Source organism: Salvelinus alpinus, chromosome 10 (assembly GCF_045679555.1).
Source record: "Salvelinus alpinus chromosome 10, SLU_Salpinus.1, whole genome shotgun sequence".
Classification (NCBI taxonomy): domain Eukaryota; kingdom Metazoa; phylum Chordata; class Actinopteri; order Salmoniformes; family Salmonidae; genus Salvelinus; species Salvelinus alpinus.
Window position 1 is genome coordinate 54,566,078 of NC_092095.1, and position 19,688 is coordinate 54,585,765.

The 19,688-nt window shown below is 44.1% G+C and overlaps 1 protein-coding gene across 4 annotated transcripts in view; it reads right to left on the reverse strand.

The window, feature by feature from the left end:
* Positions 1-113: 113 nt before the first annotated feature.
* The window catches only part of LOC139532262 (neuronal membrane glycoprotein M6-b-like), a 39,785-nt gene continuing 20,210 nt past the window's right edge, over positions 114-19,688 (reverse strand). For 2 of the 4 annotated variants that reach the window (XM_071329658.1, XM_071329656.1), the window contains exons 2-7: positions 7,348-7,534; positions 6,964-7,123; positions 6,066-6,234; positions 5,372-5,445; positions 5,033-5,098; positions 114-3,238 (exon numbers count right to left, since the gene is read on the reverse strand). In XM_071329658.1, the coding sequence (XP_071185759.1) occupies positions 3,095-3,238; positions 5,033-5,098; positions 5,372-5,445; positions 6,066-6,234; positions 6,964-7,123; positions 7,348-7,534 (800 nt within the window). In that variant the 3' untranslated portion in view covers positions 114-3,094. Of the gene's footprint in view, positions 3,239-3,553; positions 4,301-5,032; positions 5,099-5,371; positions 5,446-6,065; positions 6,235-6,963; positions 7,124-7,347; positions 7,535-19,688 lie in introns of those variants that run through there. The other 2 variants (XM_071329659.1, XM_071329657.1) reach the window with 1 other exon arrangement.

Consider the following 19,688-nt stretch of genomic DNA (forward strand, 5'->3'; position numbering starts at 1 on the left):
TTCTACAATGTTTGACAACTGAACTGTTCAAAGCGCATTTGTCATTCATCTCATTGCATGTGTGTTTAATAACAGGAAGTCCAAACTTGTAAGAAAGAGACAGATAGCAGCTCTTTCGCGATAATAAAAAATATCGGTTTTACTAGAGAAGGTTACAAAAATCATCACCATACAGGAGTCATAACTATTTGAAACTTTAAAAAGAAAAACAATAATGAAACTACAGGGACTACAATGTCATCAAAGGTACAATGGATATCTTTTTAAAAAAGAGAGTTGAGTGGGGGCAAACACTGCCGACCATAGTTGTCAGTACAATTGACTACACATCACCTGAAAAACTGCAAAGACAACAGTCATGTCGCCTTCATGCAATAACGAGGAAACGACAACACACCCTGACTGACACGCATCTTATATGAACCGGAACATGCGCTTGCCTACATCAACCAGGTGGCAAAGCACACTGTATTATATCAAACATAACACACATGGGAATATAGTCCTTTTTTCAGTATTTAGACGTTTGCACACGTGGACAATACCGACATGCCTTTTCATATGAAAGTTAAAAGAATCATCGTTTCACTGCTGCGAGGAAGATAACTCGAGAGCTTTGGGACTGTAAGGTTCTATCTGCAAAAAGATGATTCTGAGATAATTGGCTTCACAGTTTCGAGCCCCTAGTTGTTTTGAACGGTGTCAGCCATTTTACCTTGAATTCTTTTGAACTTAACATGAATTGGGGTATTTAGAGTATACTGTATGTAGGTAGAGAACATTGAACAGAAGAAGGCTATGTCACTAACTCAATTTAGACTAAAATGCAGATAGAACCTTATAGTCCGGAGCGCTTGAACTACTCAGTGATCATTATTATAGAATTGGTTGTGATAATCAAATGATATCTGAAAAAATATGACAATTCCTGACTTGTTATATTGTAAACATCCAAATGGTATCTGTTCATATAACAGGCCTAAAAATATGAGATGAGTCACTTACATTTGGCTTGCCATAGTAAAATAATCACAAATAATGTCAGAGACAAGGTCTTCATTACTTTAGCACAGGGAAAGATTCAGCAGCCTAAAACTGATAAAAACATTGAAAACCACTTAGTACATTTTTTCTCTCCACATTTCAAAATGTACACAATACAAGCACCACCGCCACCATGACTCTGTATTTGCTTCCTTCTCACAACATACCGTTTTAAAAGATGTCACATTACTATTATATTTAATGCAGAACTAGTAATTGGATGCTAAACATATACTCGAAAAGGAAACATTTACATATTGGTAATCAAAAGGTAAAATAGCATGGTAAAACATTGACCGTGCTCTCCACATTCAGGAGATGTCAGTCAATAGAACTTCCTTTGGGGCGGTCCATATATTTACAGGTGAACTTCACCCCTTTAAGGGTGGACTTGTCTTGAGGAAAGTGAATGTATGATTCCCTTCACAGTTGTGTACAATGAACAAACATTGGGACTTTTGCTAAGTTCACTTCAGCTGTGGCCTTGCCTTGTAACAAGCGTGTGCTTAATCAGTAAAGTGTTAGCCTGGTCCCAGATCTATTTGTGCTGTCTTGTCAACTCCTATGGTCGTTATCATGCCAAACATAGGAGCTATACAGCACAAACAGATCTGGGACCAGGCTAGTGGAGTTTTTATTTAGGTTAAGTACCTGAGGTATGTATAATGTATCACTTACAAACAGAACAAGGCATTCTGACCTTGAGTGTTGGTTTGTCCTGTGGGTTTAGAAGCAAGGCTGTTTCCAGAGAAAACCTGCCATGCAGAGGGCTAGGTGGAGGTTCACTAGCCTGGTCCCAGATCAGTCTGTGCCGTCTTGCCAATTCCTATGGTCATAATAACACGACAGTGACCATAGGAGTTGGCAAGACAGCACAAACAGATCTGGGACCAGGCCAGAGGTTCACCTGAAGGTCAAAGCAATGCGTTAGCACTGCAGACAGCTGCTGACAGAACTGCTGCTTTGGGCCAACAGTCACATTAGTGCATGTGTCCAATTCAGTTAGGGTACAGCACACGTTTTTCTCCTCAGGCCAAAATGAAGAATTACTCAACAGAAGTAGCTGGATGTCAATAAAGAAATGGGAAAGTTAACGTAATAGTAGGAATATTTTCTAAGAGAGGCACCCTGAGATGCTGTGTATGTAATGTATTTATGTTTTTTTTTTAATTCTACTTTACTCTTTTCTATTTTTAAATAGTGCAACGTATCAAGCATTTCCATTTAAAAAAAAACTAAATCAGGTAAAACAGGGTTGCGATAAGATAACCAAAGGAGAAAAATACCAGAGATAAGAGAAGACCAGATAAATATAATAATAGTAAACCTGTCATACTTTGTAGTATAAAAAAAAAAAAATTCATACATACACATTCGCACAATATATTCATATATATATAAAACACCAAAAAACAGGACATTTTGTGGCACGCTTCCTCAGGAGTTGTGCAGATAGTGACCTTGTTGTTAGGCGGTTATTAGGAGCTGTGTTAGTGCTGTGCTGTGATTGGCTCAGAGCAGTTAGGCTATGACAGCAGGGTTGCACTCAATAACGGTCCAATCGAGAGCAAACGTTCGCAAACAGGAAGAGGTAACACTTAGGAACTTCTCATATACCTGTTCCGTTTGAAAACGTTTGCTCCTATTTGGACAAAGGACCTGATTCAGAGGTGAGAAAAGTGTGCGCAACTCAGACTTTCCCTTAAATTTTCCATTGATGTCAATGGAAGACATGGACTGCATTTCATATACACAGGCAGTCCAATTCTGATATTTTCTTCACTAATTGGTCTTCTAACCAATCAGATAAGCTCTGAAAAAGAATTGATGTGAAAAGATATGATTGGTCAAAAGACCAATTAGTGGGGAAATAAATCAGAATTGGGCTCCCTGTGTAAATGTAGCCAAAGTGTGACAATTTGAGTTGAGCGCACATATCTCAAGTCAGAACACCGCCCATAGTGAAGGAGACCCAGGTGTTGGTTTTACCCAGAAGGGGGTTGGAGGTTAGGTGTGAGGAAGTGTGTGAGGAGGGGTGGTTGGCCGGTTCTTATGAGTAAGAGGAGTTGAGACCCTCCTTGGAGCCACCCTCCTCCGCGTCGTCGTCCTTTGTCTTGATGTCCTGGTACTCGTTCTGGTTGCAGGAGCTCCTCAGGTAGGCCCAGTTCGCCGACAGGATCATCAGATAGTGGATCTGTGGAGAGAGAGAGGGGAGGGGGGGGCAGAGAGGAGGAAGGGAGAACAGAAAGAGGGAGGGAGGGAGGGAAAGGAAAGTGCATAGGGGTGGTGGCCAGTGAGAGGGTTAGTTAGCCAAAGCAAGCTACATGAGTAGAAGCTACATGTCATGTTGACCAGTCTACCAGATGTCAAACGAGACACATTAGCATTGCTACTGTACAATGTCAGTATTATTTTGGTTAGGTTGGCTAGGTTAGTATTAGTAAATTACAGTGGGGATTAATTTTCTCCAAACAGCCACTATCCTAAAAAGAGAGGACAATGGTCTTGGTTTTTCTTCACATTTTATGTTTATTCTTTCATAACAAATATCACAAAGAGACACTAGCCTAAACAGGCTAAAAAAGACTAACTTCAAGCTAGACAGTTGGCACTTGGGGGAAAGATATTAAAGTGTCGTTGAAAATAACTATATCCTTCGATTAGAATAACTACAGAATATTACAGTAATCTGAAGCTAGATACAGCAACACAAATATTCCCTTGTTCTTACACTGGCGCCGTCCCTTTGTATGGATCCATCCATCCTCAATGCTATGTGCCTGCTCTACTTGAATGAACTGGTCAACCTCACCATAGCCTTGACTGGTGGTCCCACATGGTACTGTACTGGATCAGTACTTCTAGGTACATATCCTGTCTGGAGAGAGATTGTGAGGGACCTCAGCCATGTTGGCTAATCATGCACTCACTAGTCCCCTCAGTGTGGTTCAAAAGGCGTGTGTGGCAATAGGCTTGGACGCACAGGCACATAGATCTATCTGTATTATGTTAACAGTAGTGTACGTTTCTCTATATGCTACAGTACATACTCTCCTCCCCACCATCGGTCTTTCTTTCTCTCCATCTTTCTTTCTTCCTTTCACCGTCTTTCTTTTTTTTGCTCTCTCGCTTTCTACCATTTCTCTCACTCTCTCGCTCGCTAATATGACTCTGAGAACTTTGTGGAGCGGCGGTTGCCGTGGCTCATAAACTTGAGAACAGCATAGTTATACGTGGTGGCCATCATGTAGATCAGCTGGGAGGGAGAGACGAGAAGACAGACTGGGGTGAGAAACAAAGTCAATGACCAGGAGGCCTTTGATATTATTGGGTGGCATCTGGCTAGATTTATGCAGTACTGTACCTTCATATTGCATATATCTACATCTATAAACAAAGTGAGATTGCTACGGCGCACACAATTTCAGATGGCCGTCTATGTGCTGAATCTTCTCACACCCACTAATGAGCAATCCAAGTTTGGTAGAGTAGCTGAAAGGCATTAAGCCCTGTTGCCTCAGTGGAGAGCATGGCCTCATGACCCCATTACCGAGTTCAACTAAGTTCAGCTGAGTTCAACTAGCCATCACATAATGACAACCACACCGATTGGATAAAACAACGTAATTATTTGCAAAACAAAAAGACATACAAATCATTTGCTCCACCTACGAAGATTTAAACACCCTATAGAAGTCTTATTCTATCATCTCTGGTGCAAAATACCGTATGGACAGAGTCTCTTGTGAGGCATTCCTCTCCTTTGGCCACAAAGCAAATGTGTGTTAGCCAGGAGCTCTTTCATCTGGCCCATGTCAGTGTGTGTCCAGCCAGAAGCTATAGGGCAGACTTACACCCTCAGGAAAACTGAGTCAGAACCATGAAGCGTGGAGGAGGGATTACCATGGCAACAGATCAGCGTGCCATGGCAACTCATGCAAATGATTCAAACATGGGGAATTCGGGATATAGGGCATCCAAAGCTTACCAATGCAATGAGGGTGGCGCCTGCCCCAGCACACGCAACAATGTACAGGTGGAAAGACAGGTAGAACTGGAAAACATGGAGACCGATCTCTGGTTAGTGATGATACTTTCTTTGATTGACATTCATAAAATATGTCCTTTCCACAATCAGCCTCTGTATAATTGCAGTACAGTGATGAAGAATGTTATATTTTTGCGCTTTTGACAAATGTATATCCCAACAACAAAAAATAAGTAGTGAATAGGAAGGTTTATATGGTATTCCTATTATATGAGGTTCATGAATGTTCATATGATGTGCATAAAGATTTACAGGAGGAGGGGGGGTTGCCGCTCTCACCTCGCTGGTGCTACAGATGTCTCCTAGTGTAGATCCGCAGGCTTTGCCGGGTGTCGCGTTCCATGGAATAATACCTAGACGATCAGGAACAAGAGATATCGGTTTAGGAGCGACAACTGTAGCTTTAAGACAGGCCCCATTCAGGGCAGAGTGGCCAATCACTTCAATTGTACAACATTTGGTGGGAAAACCAGTTGAGTTGACCTAATGCGATAGTAAATGTTAACACGTCCTCTCATTCACATGTATAACTGTTTATACTATCTGCCATTAAAGAGGACAGATGATGCACTGCTTCAGGGTGATGGCAACAGTCGTAAACATGATATGGATGTCGATGCAGTAAATGACTTAAACACCCTATAGATATTGACATGTAAAGGCTAAGTGTTATCAGCACCCGTAGCGAAGGCATAATGTTTATAAGATACAACAGAAACCACTGCCAAGTGGACGTACGTCACACTGCATTAGGCTCTTATGCAGGGCTATATCTATATATGGCTCATACACGGACGTGTTCTGCCGGACGCTATAGCAGAATGGCCGTCACATGAATATGGGTCATACTCCTAAACTCATGAACCAGGTTGACGTAATCACACGGATCAGTGTGTGTGTGTGTGTGTGTGTGTGTGTGTGTGTGTGTGTGTGTATGTGTGTGTGTGTGTGTGTGTTACCGAGTGACACTCACCGTACTGCCTGACGTCCACACAGATGGAGTCCGGATCGGTGATGTTGGCCATGGGGGACTTCATGGCAGCACAGGTAGTCCACATGTTGTAGAAGAGGAAGACTGGGATGGCTGAGAAGCCAAAGATCCCCAGGAAGGCCAGGGCCAGGATATATGTAAGGAACACAAACTGATGAAGAGAGAGAGAGAGAGAGGAGTTAGTAAAATCAGCATCCTCGTCATCATCGTTATCGTCAATCATCATACAAGCATTTCGCAACACCCGCAATAACATCTGCTAAAAATGTGTCTAATTCAATTTGATTTGATCATCGTCATTTATCATCATCATCGTCGTCGTCATTGTCATTGAAATCTACTGCTACTGCTATACAAAACACTGTACTATGTATAACTATCCCTCAATACAACGTCACCTAATGACCGAGGATATTTAAAACCAAGCTCGTCATCATCCTCATCACCATATCGTCATCCACATTTCCCTGATACATGACACAGTGCTGGTTAGAAGGGTGGAGAAAGTTTCATACGACGTTAGCTTGACGACACTCAGGAGAATAGAACCGTCCTCATAGCAGCCTTAAAGGCTGATGTTACTGGACATCTGCAGCAATTACACTAAACAGGCTAGAGAGGACAAACTGTGCCAGTTACCCTCCAGGGTGTGTGTGTGTACAGCTGTATGTGTGTAAATACGGCACAGCATGTGCGTGTGGTTGTACGTGTGTGCATGTATGCATGCACGTGACTGTACGTGTGTGTGTGTGTGTGTGTGTGTGTGTGTGTGTGTGTGTGTGTGTGTGTGTGTGTGTGTGTGTATATGTATACATGCATGCATGCATGCGTGACCGTATTTGTGTGTGACCATATGGGTGTGTGTGTATTCATGTCTCACCGTGGCTGTGATGCAGCGGCCACACACGGTGGTCTTGAACTGGCTCTGCAGCTCCTTCTTGACGGCGCTGGTGGTGTAGAAGCCCTCAGCCAGCAGGATGATCCCATAAACAAAGAAGAAGGAGGCGATGCCATAGATGACGTACTGCATGGTCTGGATCCTGCTCGGACGGATACAGTAAAGAATGTGAAGACAGGCACATTCATATTGAATAACCTGGATAAGACTTGTTCAAAGACATATACCTTTACAAACTGTAAAGGTTGACATATAGGTAAAGACATATAGGAGATACACACAGAGAAAATAAGATCCCTTCCTCTCCCACACGCACACACACTACCAAACCCCCCCCCCCCCCTCAGACACACACACACAACTTACACGATGGTGAGGGTGGCGTGGTCAGTGGTGATCTGGGAGAAGTGGTTCTCCAGCATGGTCAGTGTGCCGGTCAGCGCCACATGACCACACCCGCAGAACAGAGCCACGCCCGAGAAACAGAGGATGGTGGCCACCAGGGAGGCGTAGGGCACGCCGCCCAGACACTTGATGCAGCATTCGAAGCAACCTGCAGAGGGAGACAGAGAGCACCTTGCTTAGAAGGAGCAAAGAACTACACAGTTGGTCAACGTTTTTTTGTTGTTGAGCTACATTAGCCTAGAAGTCAGCCTCTTGCTACATTATAATGTAGGCACACATTGGAACTATACTATGTCTGTTTTTGTCCTGGAGAGCAACGCTCACTGCTTAATTAATCATGAATTAGTGAATTCATAAATGCTAAATGCGATCTGATTTAGCAGCCCATGTCATATCTGACTGAGAAAGGGATTCACTGTATGCTGTAGCCTGAAACCCTTGAGGATTAGCATTCTTGCTAACCTGTGTTGAGTAAACAATGCTTGACAGAAACAACCAACTCACATTTACAGTAAAGTTGATACAGTAGTCTCATTGTCTCCAACCAAGAGCCACAACATGTCATCTCTTCATCCATCTCAACCATATCGGAACCATTTTCACTTCCTCATTGCAACTTTCCCAGTTAGAATTGACACGCTCAAGCACCCAGGAGTGTTACATTTTACATGTGTTCGTTAGTACGAGCTCACATCTTCCCCTCTACTTCCCCCCAAAATAATCCCTTTCCTTTGTCTTCATAGAGAAACATACACAAAGCCCTTTTGACCAATGGCATGAATAATGCACCGTCTAATTCTAAATTTATCCCTTTTAACCAATGGCATAAATAATGCACGGTCTAATTCTAAATAAATGATTGCTACTTATTGTCAGAGCAGTGGTTTCTGGGCCACAGGCAAACAGACCTGGGCCGTGTTCATTAGGCACCAAACGGAAGAAAACGGACTGAAACAGGGAGGGACTACCTGAACTTGTTTTTGTTTTCAGCTTGTTTTCGTTTTCCACTGCAACGCGTTTTGCTACGGTGTGCCATAATGAATACGACCCGGATGTGTGGAACTGCCGCTAGTTCAAATCCTCCCCAGCACACAGAGTGGTCAGATCTCCTACTGGGTGTTCATAGAACGAATACAGAACCAATGCTAACCAGTGCTAGCACCACGAGATGCTAGCGTTGACCTTTGACTTCAAGCATTGCTAGACTAGATCCCTGACCAGTGCTCTGTGCACAGCACCCAGTCATACCATCTAATGGAGACTACTAGTTCAACACAGGCAGGATGAGAGAGTTATGAGGGGTATACTATATCAAATAGTACTGTGTCATATGGTGAGTCAATGGTACGCTGATATTTTGCTTTGCCAATGGCAGCTACAAAACTCCACAAAATCAAAACTCTATAGCGTAGCCATGGCTTCTATTCTATTTGTTTTGTTTCAAGACCATTCAATCTGACTGACGTCGCATCGGCAGTGCACTGTGATAAGCTCACAAAGGGAGGCAGTGGAGCGGGTTTGACAGTGCTATGGTTGCTGGTTCCTCAGAGAAGGAGGCACAGCAGTGTTGTTAGAGGGGAAAAGAAGGAACGAAGGAAAGAAAAATGAGGGGGAAAAAAACACATTACGTTGAACACAAGTGCTAAGGCTTATGTAACTGCCCGTTATAAATAGCATTGCAAACGTGGGACGTTACTCTGGGAAGAGATTGCACTCTCTTACATGTGCCACTGTTTCCATGACAACCTGCCCCAATTGGCATCTCTCACACTAATTACAGACAGTCAAATATCTTCAGGAGCGTTATGGCTCTTGCTTTCACAGTTATTCCTCCAAATAAACAAATCCTTTCTGATTTTATCATTTTACATTTTGGAGGATGTAGCCATAGTTCATTTGTCATACTCAATTGATGAGGCTGAAATGAATGTCGGGACAGACCCCGACTGAAAAGAAGGGGCCTATAGGCTATTCCGTTTCTATAGTGACGGGTGACAGAGTTGACTCTTAATGACATCCACAGGCCAACATCAATGGCATCCCATAATATCAGGCAAAGCATTTAGTCGCCGTCATTAGCGTTGCTTCCAACTGACGATTCACAGGACTATGGACTTCAACATCAACTGGATATCAACGGTTTGCTACAGGCATTGAGTGCTACAGAATCTTGCCTGCATGCTAGGCCTAATAGTAATACTTCCAGACAGCACTAAGGTTGGCTTATCCAGAAAACACAAAGGGTTAAACCTAAGAGGCAGCTGCTGCTGAGCGAGAAGCTGAGACTCCAAGATGAGGCGTTGGTTGGTTGCATAAGAGTACGGAGATGGAGCGAGCGTTGCATAATGGATCTCTATCCCATTCATGTTAATGAAGTACCAAGGCAAGGCATGGATGGACGTGTCGGGGCACTAACTACTAACTCCTACCATCTCAGCGGAAAACCAGGCTAAATGACGGAAAGCCAAACGGGTTGGTCGATATGGAACAACTAGGTCTGGTTCCCCTGACTTGTGCCCCTAGTCAAAAGGACAAATGGAATGGTCTACTTCCATCTCAAAAGACAACCATCCTGGCAGAGCTCAAAAGGGATTGGTCGAAATGGGACAAACAGGTCGGGCCCCCTTCAGTCTTGTGCCCCCTTGTCAAACGGAATGTTCCACTACTACTTCACTTCCTGCTTTAAACTAGGGGCCTCATCCGGGGCTAGGCTGCCTGTGGCGATGCCAGCTGAGCGTTTATCATCACAGTTAAAGTGCACTAATGGGAAACAGACAGGCATGAGCGGACGGCCTTGGCGGACCAGAACGGAAATCGATGGGCTATTCATTAGAGGCGAATTCAGGTGACAGAGCGAGGTCGAGTCCATCTTTCTCACTTTGCCCTGCTTCTCTCTGGGGTGAAATATGAGAACTACAGGGCCCCAATAGAGCTATGGACAGAGACCTCAGACCAGACACAAGGCTATATATCTATATGCCCAGTAGAGCTATGGACAGAGACTTCAGACCAGACACAAGGTTATATATCTATACGCCCAGTAGAGCTATGGACAGAGACCTCATACCAGATACAAGGCTATGTCTAGTTCTCCACCTTCAATGATTCCCATGTTGTTTGGGTGGAATTTGACACTTTTATACAACCAACCTTCAACCCATTCAGATAGACAGAGTATGAAAAACCTATTATGGGTATATTTACAATTATAAACTGGGTGGTTCGAGCCATGAATGCTGATTGGCTGACAGCCGGATGACAAAACATTGTTGTCTTACTCTCGTAATGACGTTGGTAACCAGTTTATAATAGCAATAAGGAACCTCAGGGGTTTGTGGTATATGGCCAACATACCACAGCTAAGGGCTGTATCCAGGCACTCCGTGTTGCGTTGTGCATAAAAACAGCCCTTGGCCATATACCACACCCCCTCGGGCCTTATTGATTCATTATAGCGTTTGGTGAAGTATGGGAGCCTACGAGGCTCAGTTGGAGAATTACAATGGCAAAATAGGAAACTGTCTTTCGTTTGTGGCCTATTTTTCTGCCAGCAGTGAGAGAATAGCAAGGGTCTCCAAAGCCTCTCGCAAACAACCCCTCTCAGTACAGTGGTTCTGCTGACAAGAAGTTCAGCCTACTGCTTTGTGATGTAAGAGAGGGGGGAGAGACAAAAAATCAGAGAGAAAGCGAATGGGGCAGAGAGAGAAAGTAAGATGAAGAGAGCGAAAGACAGAGATAGACAGAGAGAGAGAGAGAGGAAGCAAATGGGAGAGAGAGAGAGAGAGAGAGAACATGTGAGAGTAAGCAAAGAGCATTTTTTGGGGCCCGGGGGCCAGTGAATAGTGGTTGCCATGGCAGCATGTTACCCACGACCCAGTTGAGCGGAGCCTGTAGCTAGCTGACTACATCCCTCCACAGCTCCTCGCTTTCCTTCCCACGAGTACACAGCAGAAGGACGTGAACTCCCCCTCGGGGGTCAGAGCAGAGGGTTCAGGGATGGGGACATATGACTCCGAACCTCAACCTGAGCATGGTCTGAACGAGGTAGAGGAGAATGTGCATGGTCCAGAAGTGGTCTGAGCACTGTCAGCCGGTCCCAATTCACTCTCTACCCCTTTCCTTTGGCTCTTCAATGCAGATCTATAAGATGGAAGCAATATATCTCCACCACTACACTGCTTATACCTATCCAGACCCTTCAGATCTGCAAACATCGAAGGGGTAAGGACGGTTAGGGGGGAATTGGGACCAGCTGTGAGAGTACACTAAACCTGTTGTTAGAGGCTCTGTGACTACGCCTACATCCATTATTCATTAGTCAGGTGATTGGTGATTGGTTTAATCCCATTTGGAAAATGGGGCATCCACAGCCAGAGGAAAAGCCACTTTAACATTCATACGTTGATGGGTAAAAAACTAAAGCTCTGAAAAAGGACACCTATTTAAAATAGCTACTGTACTTGATACTTTTCCAAGGGGATTTTCCTGCTCTAAATTATGAGTCACATTATGACACATTACTAAATATGAGACATTATGATGAAATTACAGTTACAGTGACACAGCTTAAAGCAAATGTACAACATATTTGTCAACTCTACATTGACTAGTTTTAGCGTCTAATAAAGTCGGTTATAATGACTAGCCTTGTGAATATTTCACCGCCAGTCTGTTCTCTTGCCGCAGGGGCTATTCCAGTTTAGAAGCTCCGTATTCATTATAGGACAACTTCCTCTTGCATTGCATTGTGGGAAGATTCCCAACAGAGCTGTGTGGATCACCAAAGAGAGACATGTCCTTTCTACAGTAAGAAAAAAATAGCTCCGTCAATGAGGCGTCGATGAAAGAGAAACCCCATCTGTTAAAAAGTGAACAGGTTTGGGGTGGAAAACAGGCTCACGGCACGTGTCATGATTAGAGATTTGTCGAATTTTAATAAATGATGACTAATACTTTCAGTATGTTCTGATATTTTAGGCTACTCTGTGTTTCTCATGTAGCAGTATGTTATATCCCTACTCTACAACTGCCAAGCACAACGATATAGACCAAATAAATAGTGAAATCCAACGGTTTTAACGACACATGACAGCATGTTTCGGGATAATTCTGTAGGATATCAAAGGACGGTACAGTTAAGAGGATCACATGTGAAAAGTGACCTCCATCAAACTTCTCTTCCATATGCAGAGAACCTTTTCCCCTGACCCTGATCTGGTCTACATCCTATAGCCAAGTTCTTACCCTGGTCCAGCACTAATATGAAGGACACTAGGCAACAAGGTCCGCATCTGCTCACGCATAATTAAGTGTAATGAAGTGTACAGCTTTTAAATCCCCCCCTCAGCACTCGTCTACTACACTCCTATAATTTGATAAATACTTTATCCCAGCAGTGATCCCTAACCCTGTGCACTTACTGTAGCCTTCGCTCTCGGTCTCCCTGCCTGCCTGTCTCCCTGCCTGCCTGTCTCCCTGCCTGTCTGTCCCCCTTCCTGCCTGTCTGTCCACCTCCCCGCCTGTCTGTCCCCCTCCCCGCCTGTCTGTCCCTGCCTGCCTTCTTGCCTGCCTGCCTCCCTGTCTGTCTGTTCACCCCCATCAGCCAGTGTACTGTTATGGGAAATCTGGGATAAACCTAGCCAGCTGTGCAGGGGACTCCCATCATACACTTATGCACACATTAATATACAACCATACACATATGCACACAGAGAACTACCTCTATGCAGTCAGGCACATGTAAATGACATATACCCAGCTAGCACATTTGGTTTCTTGGAAGTTGTGGGAGTGTATGTTTTTGGTTTCCCATTGATTCTGGGAACGAAGCCATACGTTTCCTGACAGGTAAAACTGAGAACATTCAGCCTATTATGGGAACATACATTTTACATTGCAGGGAGGTTCTGAGAACATCTTGCTATGGTTACCTGAAAGCTTTCCTGGGAGGTTTTATTAATTCATTTGCTTAGGCATTAATCATTCAAACATGTATTGTTGATTCTGGCACAGCATCAGTGAGATTTGAAGCTATGATCTGCTGCTCTCTATCCATGGAATTAGTCCACTGAGCCACCAGGATGGAGCTAGAATGCCATGTTATTTTTTTTAAACTCAAAGCTGTTCAATTTAGTTTATTCAAACAGACCCTGTTTCAAAGGAAACAAGCACTCATTAAGATCAGATGTGGCCAATTAGTGGGTGCGGCCAACACACCTGAAAATACTTAACAAGACAGAGGATAGAGAGTTTTGTTGACGCTGAGAATAGAATGTACATATTTTTTTATAATATTTTTTGAACGTTACTAATGCTTTCTTGCAGTTTTTATGGAACGTTTTCTTAATGTTCTGAGAACATCACTTTAAATAGAACCATGAGGAAACCTGCAGAAAACGTTATGCCAAAGTACTAAAATTCCCACAAAAAACATTGTTTCTTAGCGTTCTTGGAACAATTTGAGAAACCTGCAGGAAACGTTATACTGAAATTCACACCTAAGAAACATATGGTTCTCAGAACATTATGTCCTAGCTGGGTATCCTGCACCATTCCCAGAACATCGTGGGAAGGTTGTTGTAACGTCCTGACCAGAGTTATTATGTGTTTTGCTTGTTTAGTGTTGGTCAGGACGTGAGCTGGGTGGGAATTCTATGTTGTGTGTCTAGTTTGTCTGTTTCTATGTCCAGCCTAATATGGTTCTCAATCAGAGGCAGATGGTAATCGTTGTCCCTGATTGAGAATCATATATAGGAGGCTTGTTTTGTGTTGGGATTTTGTGGGTGTTTGTTTCCTGTCTCTGTGTTTGTGTTCTGCACCAGATAGGTCTGTCTCGGTTTTCACATTTGTTATTTTGTATTTTGTATAGTGTTCACGTATTCGTCTCTTTGTTTATTAAATATGTTGAACACTAGCCGCGCTGCATTTTGGTCCTCTCCTTCACCAGTGGAAGAAAACCGTTACAGTTGTATGCAAAATAACCATAGGACAATTACACTCTCACCAAGCTCTAAGAAACATATGGTTCTCAGAATGTTATGTGATAGCTGGGAAATCACGTAAACATACAAATACAAAAGTACACATGGCAAAAGTACACATCGAGACAAGTGTGTGTGTGTAACACTGAACCATGCATGAGAGCACTAGCAGTTCCGGACAACAGTGTGATCACGCTCTCCATAGCCGACGTGAGTAAGTCTTTTAAACAGGTTAACATTCACAAGGCCGCAGGGCCAGACGGATTGGAGCAAGTGTCTTCACTGATATTTTCAACTCTGCCTGATCCAGTCTGTTATACCCACATGTTTCAAGCAAACCACCATAGTCCCCGTGCTCAAGAACGCCAAGTTAACCGGTCTAAATGACTATTGCCCCTTAGCACTCACAGTTGTAGTCATGAAATGTTTTGAAAGGTTGGTCATGGCTCACATCAACACCATCATCCCAGACACCCTGGACCCACTCCAATTTGCATACCACCCCAACAGATCCACAGATGAGTGCAATAGAGATTCCGTCCACACTGCCCTTTCCCACCTGGCCAAAAGGAACACCTACGTGAAAATGCTGTTCATTGACTACAGCTCAGTGTTCAACAACATAGTGCATTCCAAGCTCGTCACTAAGATAAGGACCCTATTATTAAACACTTCCCTCTGCAATTGGATACTGGACTTTGACGGGCGGCCCATCCGCCATGCTGAACCTCAACACAGGGGCCCCGCAGGGGTACGTGCTGAGTCTCCTCCTGTACTCCCTTGTTCACCCACAACTGCGTGGTTGCACACAACTCCAACAACATCATTAAGTTTGCTGATGACACGACGGTGGTATGCCTGATCACCGAGGACAATTACACAGCCTATAGGGAGGAGGTCAGAAACCTGCCTGGCAGTGTGGTGCCAGAACAACAACCTTTCCCTCAACGTCAGCAAGACAAAGGAGCTAATCGTGGACTACAGGAAATGGAGGGCCGAGCACACAAACCTACATGTACATACTAGAGGTCGACCGATTCTGATTTTTCAACGCCGATACCAATACCGATTATTGGAGGACCAAAAAAAGCCGATACCGATTAATCGGACGATTTTTATATACATATTTGTAATAATGACAATTACAACAATACTGAATTAACAATGAAAACTTTTATTTGAACTTAATATAATACATCAATACAATCTATTTAGTCTCAAATAAATAATGAAACATGTTCAATTTGGTCTAAATAATGCAAAAACAAAGTGTTGGAGAAGAAAGTAAAAGTGCAATATGTGCCATGTAAAAAAGCTAACGTTTAAGTTCCTTGCTCAGAACATGAGAACATATGAAAGCTGGTGGTTCCTTTCAACATGGGTCTTCAATATTCCCAGGTAAGAAGTTTGAGGTTGTAGTTATTATAGGACTATTTCTCTCTATACCATTTGTATTTCATATACCTTTGACTATTGGATGTTCTAATAGGTACTTTAGTATTGCCAGCCTAATCTCGGGAGTTGATAGGCTTGAAGTCATAAAAGTCATAAAAGAGCTGCTGGCAAACTCCATAAAGTGCTGTTTGAATGAATGCTTATGAGCCTGCTGCTGCCTACCACCGCTCAGTCAGACTGCTCTATCAAATCATAGACTTAATATAATAACACACAGAAATACGAGCCTTAGGTCATTAATATAGTAAAATCCGGAAACTATCATTTCGAAAACAAAACTTTATTCTTTCAGTGAAATACGGAACCGTTCCGTATTTTATCAAACGGGTGGCATCCATAAGTCTAAATATTGCTGTTACATTGCACAACCTTCAATGTTATGTCATAGAATTCTGGCATAATTAGTTTGCAACGAGCCAGGCGGCCCAAACTGTTGCATATACCCTGACTCTGCGTGCAATGAAACGCAAGAGAAGTGACACAATTTCCATAGTTTAATATTGCCTGCTAACATGATTTAAAAAAAACTAAATATGCAGGTTTAAAAAAATATACTTCTGTGTATTGATTTTAAGAAAGGCATTGGTGTTTATGGTTAGGTAAATTTGTGCAACGATTGTGCTTTTTTCGCAAATGCACTTTTGTTAAATCAACCCGCGTGTCACGTTCCTGACCTTATTTCCTTTGTTTTGTCTTTGTTTAGTTGGTCAGGACGTGAGCTGGGTGGGCATTCTATGTTATGTGTTTCTATGTTGGGTTCATTTTCAATTAGCCTGATATGGTTCTCAATCAGGGGCAGGTGTTTTACGTTTCCTCTGATTGAGAACCATATTAAGGTAGGCTGTTCTCACTGTTTGTTTGTGGGTGATTGTTCCTGTGTCAGTGTTTGTGCCACACGGGACTGTTTCGGTCGTTCGTTCGTTCGTGTGTACGTTCCTGTTCGTGCGTTCTTGTTTTATGTTCTCAAGTACAGGTCTGTTCACGTCGTTTATTATTTTGTATTTTGTCAAGTGTTCTTCGTGTTCGTCTTTCTTTAAATAAATCATTATGTATTCAACCCACGCTGCATATTGGTCCGATCCTTGCTCATCCTCAGACGAGGAGGAGGACGAGTGTTACAGAATCACCCACCTACCAAGGACCAAGCAGCGTGGTAACAGGCAGCGGCAGCAGAAGCAGCGCAAGAAGGAGGAATGGACATGGGAAGACGTTTTGGACGGCAAGGGTTGCTACACATGGGAGGAGATCCTGGCTGGAAAGGATCGCCCCCCTGGGAACAGGTGGAGGCATCTAGGAGAGCAGAGGCAACCGGAGAGAGGAACCGGCGTTATGAAGGTACGCGGCTAGCACGGAAGCCTGAGAGTCAAGCCCAAAAATGTATTGGGGGGGGGCTACAAGGGAGTGTGGCGAAGTCAGGTAGGAGACCTGCGCCAACTCCCCGAGCTTACCGTGGAGAGCGAGAGTACGGGCAGACACCGTGTTATGCGGTAAAGCGCACGGTGTCTCCTGTACGTCTGCTTAGCCCGGTGCGGGTTATTCCACGTCCCCGCACTGGCCGGGCTAGATTGAGCATTGAGCCAGGTGCCATGAAACCGGCTCAACGCGTCTGGTCTCCAGTGCGTCTCCTCGGGCCGGCATACATGGCACCAGCCTTACGCATGGTGTCCCCGGTTCGCCAACACAGCCCAGTGCGGGTTATTCCACCTCCCCGCACTGGTCGGGCTACGGGTAGCATTCAACCAGGTAAGGTTGGGCAGGCTCGGTGCTCAAGGGAGCCAGTACGCCTGCACGGTCCGGTATATCCGGCACCACCTCCCCGCCCCAGCCCAGTACCACCAGTGCCAACACCACGCACCAGGCTTCCTGTGCGTCTCCAGAGCCCTGTTCCTCCTCCACGCACTCTCCCTGTGGTGCGTGTCTCCAGCCCAGTACCTCCAGTTCCGGCACCACGCACTAGCCCTACTGTGCGCCTCAGCCGGCCAGAGTCTGCCGTCTGCCCAGTTCCGCCTGCACTGCCCGTCTGCCCAGTGCCGCCTGCACTGCCCGTCTGCCCAGAGCCGCCTGCGCTATCCGTCTGCCCAGTGCCTTCTGCGCTATCCGTCTGCCCAGCGCCGTCTGAACTGCCCGTCTGTCCTGAGCCTTCAAAGCCGCCTGTCTGTCCTGAGCCTTCAAAGCCGCCCGTCTGTCCTGAGCCTTCAAAGCCGCCCGTCTGTCCAGAGCCAGAGCCGCCACCGTGGACAGATGCCCACCCAAACCCTCCCCTATAGGTTCAGGTTTTGCGGCCGGAGTCCGCACCTTGGGGGGGGGGGGTACTGTCACGTTCCTGACCTTATTTCCTTTGTTTTGTCTTTGTTTAGTTGGTCAGGACGTGAGCTGGGTGGGCATTCTATGTTATGTGTTTCTATGTTGGGTTCATTTTCAATTAGCCTGATATGGTTCTCAATCAGGGGCAGGTGTTTTACGTTTCCTCTGATTGAGAACCATATTAAGGTAGGCTGTTCTCACTGTTTGTTTGTGGGTGATTGTTCCTGTGTCAGTGTTTGTGCCACACGGGACTGTTTCGGTCGTTCGTTCGTTCGTGTGTACGTTCCTGTTCGTGCGTTCTTGTTTTATGTTCTCAAGTACAGGTCTGTTCACGTCGTTTATTATTTTGTATTTTGTCAAGTGTTCTTCGTGTTCGTCTTTCTTTAAATAAATCATTATGTATTCAACCCACGCTGCATATTGGTCCGATCCTTGCTCATCCTCAGACGAGGAGGAGGACGAGCGTTACACCGCGTTTGGCGAAGTTGGCTATCTTTGTTAGGAAGAAAAGTCTTCACACAGTTCGCAACGAGCCAGGCGGCCCAAACTGCTGCATATACCCTGACTCTGTTGCACAGAACGCAAGAGAAGTGACACAATTTGCCTAGTTAAAAGAAATTCATGTTAGCAGGCAATATTAACTAAATATGCAGGTTTAAAAATATATACTTGTGTATTGATTTTAAGAAAGGCGTTGATGTTTATGGTTAGGTACACATTGGTGCAATGACAGTGCTTTTTTTGCGAATGTGCTTGTTAAATCACCCGTTTAGCGAAGTAGGCTGTGATTCAATGATAAATTAACAGGCACTGCATCGATTAAATGCAACGCAGGACAAGCTAGATAAACTAGTAATATCATCAACCATGTGTAGTTAACTAGTGATTATGTTAAGATTGACAGTTTTTTATAAGATACGTTTAATGCTAGCTAGCACCTTACCTTGGCTCCTTGCTGCACTCGCATAACAGGTAGTCAGCCTGCCACGCAGTCTCCCCATGGAGTGCAATGTAATCGAGACCATGATCGGTGTCCAAAAATGCAGATTACCGATTGTTATGAAAACTTGAAATCGGCCATTCCGAATAATCAGTCGACCTCTAGTACATACTGTATTACCTCAATCAAGTTCCAAGTTTTAATGTCACATGCACAAGTACAGTGAAATGCCTTTCTTGCTAATTTAATCAAACACCCCAACTACACTGACTCTGTACCGGTACTCCTTGTATGTAGCATAGCATCGTTATTGTTATTTATTGTGCTATTTTATTGTGTTACTATTTTGTTTTTAGCTATATTTGTGTATCTATTACTTTTATTCTATCAATTTTCATACTTTTTAACTGCATTGTTGGGTAAGGGCTCGTAAGTAACCATTTCACGGTAACGTCTACAACTTGTTCTATTCGGCGCATGTGACAAATCAAATTAGATTCCTTTTTCTTTTTTTTACACACACACACACACACACACACACACACACACACACACACACACACACACACACACACACACACACACACACACACACACACACACACACACACACACACACACAC